This window comes from Mytilus californianus, unplaced genomic scaffold, assembly GCF_021869535.1.
Source record: "Mytilus californianus isolate M0D057914Y unplaced genomic scaffold, xbMytCali1.0.p SCAF_10, whole genome shotgun sequence".
Taxonomy (NCBI): Eukaryota; Metazoa; Mollusca; class Bivalvia; order Mytilida; family Mytilidae; genus Mytilus; species Mytilus californianus.
In genome coordinates, this window is record NW_026262582.1 from 35,346,468 (window position 1) to 35,360,334 (window position 13,867).

General features: G+C 34.0%; 1 protein-coding gene across 1 annotated transcript; it reads left to right on the forward strand.

Moving 5' to 3' along the window:
* The first annotated feature begins 1,093 nt into the window (after positions 1-1,093).
* LOC127718726 (uncharacterized) lies at positions 1,094-12,430 on the forward strand. Its single transcript, XM_052224782.1, has 6 exons — positions 1,094-1,148; positions 1,649-1,828; positions 2,642-2,752; positions 3,934-3,998; positions 10,672-10,825; positions 12,336-12,430. The coding sequence occupies exons 1-6, from the start codon at positions 1,094-1,096 to the stop codon at positions 12,428-12,430; spliced, it is 660 nt and encodes a 219-aa protein (XP_052080742.1).
* Positions 12,431-13,867: the final 1,437 nt, after the last annotated feature.

Below are 13,867 nucleotides of genomic sequence, written 5' to 3' on the forward strand. Positions count from 1 at the left end.
GTTTTTCGTTCATTGTTTTGTACATAAATCAAGCCGTTAGTTTTCTCGTTTGACTTGTTTTACATTTGTCATTTCGGTACCTTTTATAGCTGAATATGCAGTATGCTGACTATGTTCATTGTTGAAGGCCGTATGGTGGCCTATATTTGGTGACTTCTATGTCATTTTGGTCTCTGGTTGAGTGTTGTCTCTTTGGCAATTATATCACATCTTCTTACTTTTATATTGACCAAAAGGGGAAAACAATTAGTATTTCCAGTTACTAAAAATTAGCGGGTACTCTAAAAAGAGCTTTGTGAAAGACTTTTTTAAAAATAGACCTCTGACTTTGCTTGTCATGGATGAGAATACTGAATCCCAAACTACCCTGAATTTTGAGAAGCTGTATGAAAATATGTCCAAACTGACGCAATTTGAACAATTTTCATAAACTTGCGATTATATCTTATCATGTACTTGTAGCAAATCTATTTTATAGACTATGGTGTATGGATCTAAATATGTTCATTGACGTGTACTTCCTGTTTATACATGTACTGGTTAAGCATCAACAATTTAGCCCAAAACTGAAAATGATTTTTTATACACTGAATTTACAAAGTAACTAATAGAGGTGTATTGAGTGATATAATTGATTTGAAAACTATAATAGATAGAGAGAAACTTTATGTTGCAAAAATGATCAACAAGACAAGATCTACGAATAAGTATGCATGGTCGAAATCGTCATTCGACTCCTAATTAGAGTTATTGCCCTTTGATGACGATTTTTACCAATTTTTTGCGTTTTTGCCTTATATCTTAAAAATTATAATAGATAGATAGAAACTTAAAGAAGCAAAAATGATCAGCAAGACAAGATCTACATTTTAGACAAGTGGAGGATGTTCGAGAGAGTTTGTTGTTGATTATGCACATAGACCTAGGTGAGCTCTTTACAGCCTCTAGTTTTTTTGTTGTTTTTGTTTTCGAGTAATTGATGATATGAACTGTCTGTTTTATTATAGAGGCTGCTACCAGGAATTTGTTTAACGAATTCAAAAAAGATGCCAAGTCAATTTCAGAGTTAAATTTTTGGGAAGACATTGAAAACATGAGAGGGGAATATCACTATCCGGAAGAAGAAGGCGTTCCATGTGAAGATACAGGTTTGTGTTGATAGTGACTATAATATGTAGGAAAGAGTATAAGTAAATCCATCATAGATACTAAGATAAAAAAAAATGTACGCCATACGCACGTTTCGTCTACAAAAGACTCATCCGTGACGCTCGAATAAAAAAAAATAAAAGGCCAAATATAGCACGAAGTTGAAGAGCGTATGGGGATGCATTAAACTTTAAAAAAAGAGATATCGATGAACAATGAAACCCTAAAACCCAGTTGAAAATTAACTCATGTATTCAGGATCATTGTTCAAGTCCAAAACCTCTGCTAGAAGTTCCGGAACTCTTGGTAAACACTTTTGTCAACTCAAAGTTTTGCTTTGGCCATTATTTTTTTCACTAAGCAAACTCATTTTACTTATAGTTATAATGTCAAAATTTAAAAACAACGCATTCAGAGTTCTGCTTATATTTCATGTGCATGGGACAAACACAATGCACTTAAACGTAATTTCTTTTCAACAATTCTTCACATATTTTAGATGAAGTCAAGGAAGATAGAACCAGTAACGACCAAGATGACATCGGTAATCAACCATTTAATGAAACTAGTGACAACCAAGATGACATCGGTAATCAACCATTTGATGAAACCAGTGACGACCAAGCTGATATCGGTAATCAACCATTTGATGAAACCAGTGACGACGAAGATGACATCGGTAATCAACCATTTGATGAAACTAGTGACGACCAAGCTGACATCGGTAATCAACCATTTGATGAAACTAGTGACGACCAAGATGACATCGGTAATCAACCATTTGATGAAACTAGTGACGACCAAGATGACATCGGTAATCAACCATTTGATGAAACTAGTGACGACCAAACTGACATCGGTAATCAACCATTTGATGAAACTAGTGACGACCAAGATGACATCGGTAATCAACCATTTGATGAAACCAGTGACGACCAAGCTGACATCGGTAATCAACCATTTGATGAATCCAGTAATGACCAATATGAAACCGGGAACGAACCAGAGGAAAACGGGAATGAAAGTGCCGATAATTCACAGATACAGAACAATGAAGCTGTGACAGAGACGAAAAAGCAAAACTTCACACAGAATGATGATGGTAAGATTTAAACTACAATACCTCTGACTGCAGTGTAATTATGAAAAAATTACGCGACATGTTTTAATTTAAAGCCAAAACAACTATGTGAATAGGGTCTCAAATTATTGTTCTAATGCAGGTATCAAATTTCCAGTCGAAAGTTCGAGAAAATTAAAAGCAATCAGAGTCAACATTTTTCTTGCCTATAAGTTATTAAATTAGATATTGTTTCTCTCGCCAATAATACCAGGTGGCCACTTGATGATTTCAATTTCAAAACATAAATATATTGTATCAAGATACTTTAATTCATCTATTTCCATGTATAGTTCAGTAAGTTTTAGTAGATCAATATATGTTAATATGGTTTTTTTTTTTTATTCATGTATATAATTTTCGACTTTTCAGTTCCCATAGAGTCTAGTGACAGTCCTATTTGGATAGCAAGTGAAACTCTTATATATTTACCTGAAGTTAAACCTGACGAAACACCAGTAATCCGGTATATTTTCACAACACGTAAGTTTTACATTAGATGTGGATACTTGTATATTTCTATTATTATAAGGTATAATTTAATGGTGTATCAAGAGACAAAGATATTTGGGTAAAAAAATCCTGTTTGTTTAATTCATAAAACTGTGGCGTCACATTATTTCAAAAATAAAACAGAATGGGAATAGGGAATGTGTCAAAGAGACAACAACCCGACCAAAGAGTAGAAAACAGCCCAAGGCCACCAATGGGTCTTCAACACAGCGAGAAAATCTCGCACCCGGAGGCGGATTTCAGCTGGCCCCTAAACAAAAATGTGTACTAGTTCAGTGAAAATGGACGTCAAACTAAACTCCGAAACATATAAATGAACCAATTAAAAATTAAAAAAACTTACAAGACTAACAAAGGCCAGAGGCTCCTGACTTGGGACAGGCGCAAAAATGCGGCGGGATTAAACTTGTTTTGTGAGATCTCTACCCTCCCCCTATACCTCTAGTCAATGTAGAATAAACAAACACACAGCAATAAGCACAGTAAAACTAAGTTTAAAAGAACTATTTATTGACAATCAAACCGACTTCACAAAAGGCAGTTGTTTATCTATTAGCAAATATATCTAAACAAAACTCAGTAATTTAGAAAAAAATATAAGCAGAATAAACAGAAATTTGAAAAGAAACAAGTTGAAAGGATAATTTTATAATATATATTTTATGGCTATATCATAATAGATTTTCGGGAGAATTTCTCTTATGACGAAATTCATTCATTTGGGCCAATTAGATTATTATTATTAAGAAAGATGCATTAAGACATCATCTTCTTATAAACTTCGTGGTCTTCCTCTTTTCTGATAATAGCGACTGCTATTACTGGTAAAAGATATTTACAATAAATTAGACAGCAAAATGACCTTCAATTTTAAACAAGGAAGACGAAGACAAAAGGTCTTTTATCTGATTCTAAAAAAAAGCGGAAATTAATTTTCCTACAACGTGTTTTCCTGGCCTTGTTCTTTGTGGTCTTATTTTAGGTTTTTTGCTAATATTTAACTTTTGATAAAAATCAAAATTTCAAAATCCGCACTCGGCGCATTAAAATAATTACTGTAAATATCGTGATTTCATTGCCGAGTGCTAAAGTTTTGAAGCGGTGAGCAGTACAAGAGAAATCAGTAAGGTTGACAACATTATTATTTGCAGGTCCTTCCTCTCTTGTGCACATTCACCAAAACGAAGAACCTACATGGATCGATATATCTCTAAAGGTAACGTATTGACAATGCGCAGCCTTTGCAAAAAAGTATTATCAACCAAACATATCGAGCTCCAAGCTAAATACAAAAAGAAGAAGTCCATATAACCTTACAAAATCAAACGCTCAACTACATCAACCAAAGGAAAAAATAGAAAACAACTGTTTGAACAGACGTTATGCGCGATGTTCGTACCGTTTACGTTTTTTGCTTGTTTCGTGAGTAAAACTGCGCTGCAGGTGCAGAAAAAAACGTATTTTAATTAAAACAAAGATATCAATGTGCTGGATATAAATGTCCTTGTTCATTTATCTCCATTAAAACAACATAAAACGCATTTGTTCGAGTTGATGAGCATTTGATTCTGGATTTTGAGGAAATAATGGGTTGTCCCGGGTAACATTTGACAATGAAAACTGAAGTATAAAACTTCTTTTCGCCTTCTTTTTTTGCCGATTTTCATTTATTTTTTTTTGCCGCGAATTGCCATTAAATGGTAACCCATTATGACGTATTTGTATGACGGCTAATGACGTCATATTCTGTTTCGCCAGGCAAATCGGCAAAGTTTCATTGTGTCCCATCTCCATTTCCGAAACTACTTTAACGAAAACAGTTCAAAAATAGGGATAAATGATGTCATCAGGTGAGAAAATGATATAGCTAGTATAATGTTGTTTTTCTATAATTGATTTATTTCAAAAGCAAACTAGTTCAAACATAAAAACAAAAAAGATGCTAAATTTTTAAATTTAGTGAATAAAATGTCACACGTTCATTGTTTACAAAAATGTTGCGTACAGTCGTAATACACCTTATCGCTATTCCCGGCTGACCCGAGAATCTGTCCCGCTTGAACTATTGACGTCATACAACAATCACTTTTTCATTGTGGCGTCAGATATTTTGTATTGTGACGTCAAAATTTTACGGGAACCTGTGTGATGGCCAGTAATGGCGGACAAATAGCGATAAGGTGTATTAAAGTTAACTATGTTTAGTTTTGCACTTGATTGTCGACAATGAAATTCTAATATAGACATGTTATTTTTCTAGTCTTTTTAAAATATCTATATTGATCTCCGTAGCATTCGTACTTTCCGAAAAAAAAATGTTTGAAAAATGATGAATAGATGTCACACGCATCAAATTTATTACGGCGGCAACCTGACGTCGTTTCGAATAGTGAAAACAACAAAAAAACGCGGCGCCATAATAACACACAGAACAAGCGCACAACTTAGTCGATTGTCGGTGCATGCATTGTTCAACTATATAGAGAGAGAGAGACTTTTAAAGCTACGATTTGATTTATCTATATGTTACTGATTTTTCGGATCCTTTTTGTTATTCCGTGATATTAATAAGTGTTGCCCTCGACGCGGAATAGATTGCATGTTTTATTTTGCCCGCAAATTTTAACTTGGGTGCAGAACTTTCAAAGTTTTTAAAACGAGTAAAACTTGGGTGCGTAATTGTACGAGCATTTCTTTTATGCGTTTCTATCTTTTAACACTAAAGAGGCTTATTTTAAACAAGCGTTCCATTTTTAAAACTCAATCATAAAGTTTTGGTAATGATTTTAATTTGCAGTTAATAAAAGCACGTCTGCTTTCATTTGAAATTTGGAAGGAGAAAAAGGCACAGAAAAACAGAAAAAGGTGTAAACAAAACTACGAAATGAAGAAAAAAGACAGAATGAATGCATTAAAACAAAAATGTCACAATTGTGGTTATTCCGAAACTTCCGCGGCCAAGAGAAAACGAAAAGAAAGGCAGTTTAAAGCTGATAAACGACTTTATGAAACTGAACGGAAAAGAAAATATAGGAAAACTCATAATAAAGTTTCCACTATAAACACTATAAATGACATTAAAAACACTTTTTCGAATAAGATGGAGAAAAGCAGGGCTGTAAAGTCAATGAAGAGGGCACTTCCTACAACACCGAAGAAAAGAGTAGCAGTAATGGCCACGTATTTAGACAATAAACATTCCCCAACTGTTCAATCGCTTGAAAAATTAAAGTTTGTTGTGACGCCTGAAGAAAAAACGGACATTCAACTTGGCAATGCTGTTCTAAATGATCTTAAAGAGATAGTCGACCAGGCAAAATTTTCAAGATCTGACTCGGCAAGAACTGCATTAAGTGTAATCGTAGCAAGCACGAGTGGTAAAAACATAACTAAAGAACGAAAGAAAACTTTGCTTTCAAGAAAGTTGGGACTTCCCCTTAAACGGCTATCGAAAGGAAAAAGAGTACGTACGCAAATATTTACTTCTGAAAAGTCATGTTGGACATATATTGAGAGAAAAACGAGGAAAGATGCTTTTACTGACGATGTAAAGAAAATCGCGTACAATTTTTGGACAGATCCTAATACATCCCGTCCGTCTGGAAACAAAAATGACACGAAGCGTATCCGTATCGGTCCCAAACAATTCTTAAAACATCCTATATATATACTTGATAAATCTCAAACTGAAGTGTTTAATGACTTTTGTATAAATAATCCAAACATAAAAATGAACCAAAGAACATTTGAGAGATTAAAGCCGTATTTTGTCCGGTCAGCAAGACCAAAGGATCGTGTTACGTGCTGTTGTCGCTACCACGTAGAAGCCAGATCTTTGTTTTCAAAAACAATGGAGTTTAGAAAAAAATACACGATTCCTAACATTTTAGATTTCGAGCAAAACTTGTACCCTGTTTATGAACACCTGACTGATATCGCCGTTGCTACTCTATGTGATAAGGATCAAGTTAATAATTCTTACTCGAAGGCGTGTTTAGATCGTGAATGTAGTAAATGTGGACTTTCGTTATTAAAATTTACGGACGAAGAGTTGAAAGTTTCGGATGATGCTTCCAATGTATCTTGGGAACGGTACGAATATATCACTGTGAATGCTAAGAAAAAACTTACACTTGTCAGAAAATGCACTAAACCGGGTGATATGTTTAATTACTTTAGAGAACTTTTAGACAAATTCGCTGGACATCAGTTCCGTGCTCAGTGGCAAAATGCACAACTTAAATGTTTGAAAGAAAACTTATTACCTAATCACTGTATTATAATTCATGACTATTCCGAAAACTACGGTTGCAAAGAAAAGTTTGAACTTCAACAAACTTATTTTCAGCGCACTGAGGTATCTATCGATGTGTCCGTAATTTATCGACATGCAATTCTGGAGGTAGACGGAGTAGAAAGTTTGCCGGATATTCCATGTATTATCACTGAGCATTTCTTTGTAATAAGCCCGGATGAGAAACATGACCAATTTTTTACCCAAAAAGTTCAATCCCTTGTCAAGGAGTATTTAGATTCGATTCGATATGATGTAAAAGTTATTCACGAGTTTACTGACGGTTGTCCGGTTCAGTATAAGTCACGAAATTGTTTTGGAATGTTAACCGACATTGTTCCAAACACGGATATGAACTTTTCATTCGAAATTATTTCGAAACTTCTCACGCAAATGGACCTCAGGACGCAGCCGGGGGCTTTTAAAGAATCAAGTAAACATGGCTGTTTTTCGCGGGAACGAAATAATACAATCTGCAGCAGATTTTTTTAAATATTGCGGGAAACATTTGAAGGACACCAAGTCACTGTATTGTAAGCGCCGAATATTTAGATATGTCGAGAGTATAGATCGTGATACAATATCTTTTAAACCCGTTCCTGGTATTAGAAGTCTCCATCAGGTTTTTTCTTCTTCGGACGATGCTAATTTGACAGTTAGGTACCTGTCATGTTATTCTTGTGAAAACTGTTTGGTTGGTACTTACAAAGACTGCATAAATAATTCCATTGGAAGTAAGGCGACCATACCGATAGTTGTCGAGAACAACCGAACCCGCCATTCGAGTCCCGCTGAATCCACAGAAAATTACGAAATGGAAGACCTCATTGCGCTTGGCACAATACTGGCAGTTTACACTGATGAAGCAGATTCAAATTATTACCTTTTTAAAGCAGACGCTTGTCCCGAAACTCTTAAAAAGGACACCACCGATGATTGGGGTGTAACTTACGTAAAGGGATCCAAAGTTGTTCGTGGTTTATACTTTGACCAAACAAAAAAACTTTTGTCGTATAAACTATTGGATAAGAAACATACCATCATTTCCATTGCGTCTGTTATTTACATTTCACCAACTCTTCAATGTTCGACGCGTGGAACTCTTAGTCTTCTGGAAACTACACATCTTGACATTTTATCAGTATTGGATGAAATGGAAGGAGCACAATAAAGTTATTGTTTAAAACCTCTTTTTTCCATAAAAAAACATATCGTTATATCCCCCAGCAAAAAAGGTTTGAGCTATATAGGAATCACCCTGTCCTTCTGTCTGTCCATTTTCCTTGTAAGCGGTAATCCTTATAAATTACTTGACGGATATTAATGAAACTTTACACAATGCCATGTAGTTGTAGTACACTAGCTAAAGATGTCCATGCAGGAAGATAGACCACTTCGTTAAATATTACAATATAGGGTAATATATAGTCTTGTTATGTAAGCGCAACTTTTTCTAAAACGTTTATTGGATTTCAATGAAACTTTACATTAGTGTAGTTTACTATGTGCATAGATGTGCATAAAAAATAATTATGTAGTCTGACAACTGTTACTTGAGATAATCTTAATTTGAGAGGGAAAAGGGGAGGTGATCGTGATCACAGTTCTCGTTTTATCTGTATTAGAATTAGATTGAAATGAATCATTTTAAAAGAGGTCAAATGGTTTGCAAAAAGTGATCATATTTATTGTATTGGGAATACATATCATTATAGTACAATTGTTATTAACGTTACTTATTCTAGAAGTATTTTTGTAGCGTCTGAACCCTAAAAAACGTCCGATTTTAGCGATAACGTCTGTTACGCTTATAGGCACGAACATCGCTCGTAACGTCTCACAAATTTTGACTTGGTACAGGCATCTTCTGTGGAAAATTATGGGTAAAACCTGGTTTTATGGCTAACTTAACCATCTCACTTGTCATGCTTGTATGACTGTTGTTTATAGATCTTTATAGTCCCGTTATATCAACAACATTGGGTGAGCAACCCAAACAGACATGATTGGTTAACGTGACAATAATTGGGATTCGGCAGCCAAAACTGTGTAAACATACATCACAAAAAGTTTTATGCAGTTGATAGTATGTATACAGTAAAGTGGAAAATACATTCACTCATTCATAATACAAAGAAGTAGAAGTTGCATTATTATAATAATACTGGATAGGGTTTACAGAATAGAGAAAAATGAGCAAAAGGTGCAGAATAAATGGCAAAAAAATTAAGTATAAAGAAAAATAGGTAAAAAAAAATAAAGAATAGATAATAATGGGATGCTAAATTATAAAGAATAGATAATAATGACCTAAAGAATTAAAGAATACAGAAATGAAGAACCCCCATCCAGAGTGACCCTCATACATGACACAACAATTACCCAGAAACAAAAGAACGAGGTTGTAAACAACTACTGATCACATGACCGGCCGGGGAGGGGTGGGGGTGGGGGGCTTCAACATTGTACGCTTCATCGTAAACGATGATCATATTCTTCTTAGACACATGTGTTTGATGTTAACTATCACATTTGACACACTTATATCACATTTGACACAATAATATCACATTTCCCTCCTTTCTTTCCTAAAACGAAGAAAGAAGTTAGAGCTAAAATTGACGCTTAACATTTTATAAAGTGTTGATGTAAGGGAAAATATATAGAAATAGCTCACATCAAGCAAATATGCAAGTGTTACATGCTTCAGAAAAGCGCTTCAGACGCATGAACTTTATTAAGTGTTGTTTTCATGTTTTACAGCACTGGGTCGATACCTGTGCTGGTGGACTATCAGTCCTCCCAAAAGGTATCATCCTCAGTAGTCAGTACTTCGGAACTGACATGAGTTTTTAAGAAACGTTTCTTGAATTGTTCGTTTATAAATTCATAAATTATTAAGATAGATATAAGAAGATGTGGTATGAGTGCCAATGACACAACTCTCCATCCAAGTCACAATTTGTAAAAGTAAACCATTATAGGTCAAAGTACGGCCTTTAACACGAAATTAAGGTTTCAACTGCATCAGGCAAAGTTGAACTTAGATGGATTTGGCTAATATTTTAGAATATAGGTCCTTTCTGGCCATATAGCTCTTCAACCATTTCTGTTCTTATACATCCTTGGCTTTCAAATATTCGGCTTTGAGAGTTACTGGTGAAGGTAAGCTAGTTTCCTCCTCCCCCAATAAACATCTTTGTCCAGAGGGTATGGTAAACCAAGGAGGTTATATGAGAAGGAGAGAGGACGAAAGACGATAATTACACATAAAATGTTACCGCCTTTTCTGTAAGTGGGTGTTAATAAGTTGAGATCGACTTCGTCGCAGAGGGAGACTGTGTCCCAATTACACATCCTCATATAACCTCCTTGGGTAAACTCATGACAAATGAGTGTTATTTACATATTTGTAAATAGATACACGGATACATGTATCTATACATTTAATTTAATTCCACGTGTGGACATTCAATAGAAATTAGAGAAAAAAATAAATGCTATAATGCATGAGAAAAATAGGCTAAATTATAATATTAGTGATTCGTCACTTTATTTTTTCTTTTTATAAATGCGAGTTAAATATTTTCGACAGAAAGAGATTGTACTTGATGTACCTGACAAGAACGAAAGAAAAGTAATGATAAAGGAAGAAAAGAGAAACGGAACAGGAACAAATAACTTATTTAATGATGCTAAAAAAAGAAGACAGACGGAGGATAGCCAATCTAAAAAGAAACAAAAAACAGGTAAAAGAAACATCTTATTAAAACAAGGCGGTTCAAGTATTTTTGCTGGTTTGATTAACCTATAAGGAACAACACTTACGAACCAACAAAGCATAATAATGCATCGATTCGTATATCTTCTAAGCCAAAATGGTATCACTCTGATATATGCTGGTAAGGGGGTGTATGTTGAGTATAGAGTGACAATGTTTGCCTAACAACAGTCCTCATGTCCATCCATGAAAAAATACGCGAATACAGTTTTTATCGAGCCAGCGACATTTATGTCGCGAAAGCGAGACAAGGCGATCCTAGATTTCGCCATCGGCCTCTGTGGCGTCAACATTTAGGCTCAGTCTGGAGTTAAAGTTTTTTTTAGACATAAATAACTTTGTCAAACCTTCATGGAATTTGGACAGCAGCTTGTTTATGACCAACATACAGTATCCAGAGCAAATTTTTAAAAATATTTATTTTCATTTTTCCGTATTTTACTGATAAATTGACTTTGTTTTGTTTACAGTTAACAAGTAAATACAGTCTGAGGTTAAATTTTTTTAGTCATCAATAACTTTGTCAAACCTTCAACAATTTTATGAAATTTTAACAGATGCTTATAGTTATGACCAAAATACAATGTTCCGAGGTAAATTTTGAAAATATTTATTATTTATTTGTTTAACTGATAAATGGACTTGTTTTTTTTTTTTTTTACATTTTTAAAACAAGTAGATACAGTCTGGGGTTAAAATTTGTTACACCTAAATTACTAAAGCTTTTTAATGATTAAGAGATAATGTCTGAGGCAAACTTTGAAAATATATATTTTTTTTCATTTTCAGAATTTTTCTGATAGATCGACTTATTTTTTACAGTTACCTTTTACAGACAGTCTGGGATTAAACTTTTTTGACATGATAAATTTGCAAACCTTCATGGACTGTTATGAAACTTGGACAGAAGTTAATTTCAAGACCATGAAATAGCATCTAAAAAAAGTTTGATCTTATTAAAATTCTGTATTTTACTTATAAATAGACTAACTTTTGAAGTCAATATTACACTTTTACACTGATAGCAGCAATCGTAGGAGAAACACAGGGTTCTGCGGAACCCCTTACAATTTTTTTATTGAATGGAAATTAATTCCAAACATTATTCTTTTTAAACTCCATGCAGCATGAAGTAAGACTCGATTTCTCACTCACTCAACTCCAATTTACTTTTATCTTATATTTCATATTGCATTTTTCCCTGGTATTTGGTTTTTGTAGTACATACATTCCTGTCATGTTTTTGTCAATTTTAAATGATTGTTTTGTATTTATATTTGTATTGGGAGAGGACGTCTCTAATGTTGTTAAAACTTGTGTCCAATCCATTTTGCTATTCTTGCAAATAAAATATGTTTAAACTAAACATAACATACATCATAGTGGAGATGCGTATTATGTTAGAATTAAGTTTTTAGTTTTAAAACAATACTGTTTTTCCCAGTTCTTTTATAATAATTGATTGTGTTTGTTTTCAGATGGACCACACATGGCTAAGAAATCAACCTTCCGAGATTTTTTCAAATCACTGTTTTCCTGTATTCGAAAACCTAAAAAAGTAGAAGCACTCTGATTAGACAATTTATTTGTATAGTAGTCGTGTACTTTCTGTATTTTACTGGATGAATAAAAGTTTATTTTCATCATATATATGATTATCATGTTTTTGAAATATAATAGTAATTTATAAACAACGGAAAATAAATTGGAATCCCGTATCTTATATGAGAAATAAGAACCTCATACTGAACGTTTTATATATATATATATATATATATATATATGTAGTAATATATGAATGTGTACCCCCTCTTAACTTAATTTGGGAAAAATCAAGTTGATTGACCAATACAGATATATATATGTAAAATCGATGTTAAATAAACAAAACTTGCAGCACTTTTACCCCACCCCCAAATATTTGAATTAAGTTTTTTTTTTATCTTACATTGATCTTTTGATGTCGTCCCTAAATCAAAGCTTATTTATACGATTCATAGTTTGTCTTTGATAAATAAATCGCCTTTAAAAAAAGCATTTTACATTGTTCATGAACAATAGATTATAGAAACTTTGGAACAATTTTTCTTGTTTGAGATTTTTTTTCCACACAGCAAGAAAGAACGAAAACTTACGCCGGAAGATGGACAGACGGACGCCGGACATTTGTATACCATAATACGTCCCGTCAAAATTTTGACGGGCGTATAAAAAGAAGATGTGGTATGATTGCCAATGAGACAACTCTCCACAAGAGATGACACAGAAATTAACAGCTATGGGTCACCGTACGGCCTTCAACAATGAGCAAAGCCCATACCGCATAGTCAGCTATAAAAGGCCCGAAATGACAATGTAAAACAATTCAAACGAGAAAACTAAAGGCCTAATTTATGTACAAAAAAATGAACGAAAAACAAATATGTAACACACCAACAAGCGACAACCACTGAATTACAGGCTCCTGACTTTGGACAGGCACATACATACAGAATGTGACTGGGTTAAACATGTTAACGAGATCCCAACCCTCCCCTAACCTGGGACAATGGTGTAACAGTACAACATAAGAACGAACTATAAAAATCAGTTGAAAAAGGTTTAGCTCATCAGATGGATACAAATAAAAATACATCTAACAAAAACACAGGGTGGAAGTGGCCGTACTTGTATATTCCAACAACATAAGGAAACTAAGTACAGATCTTAGAGTACTCGCAGTTACTGACAGGTAGTTAAAAGCCACTAACAACCTATTAAAACAAGAGTGCACACGCTGAAATGTCTCGCCTTCTTTACTAATCATTGATATTATGTTGATAGTCCTAAATATAAAGCTTTATAACAACTGTCACATTAACTTAACATTAACCCAGAAAACTAAAAATTGACCAATGAACCTTGAAAATGAGGTCAAGGTCAGATGAACCATGCCAGGCAGACATGTACAGCTAACAATTCTTCCATACAACAGATATATTGCTTATAGTTTAAGAAAAACAGACCAAAA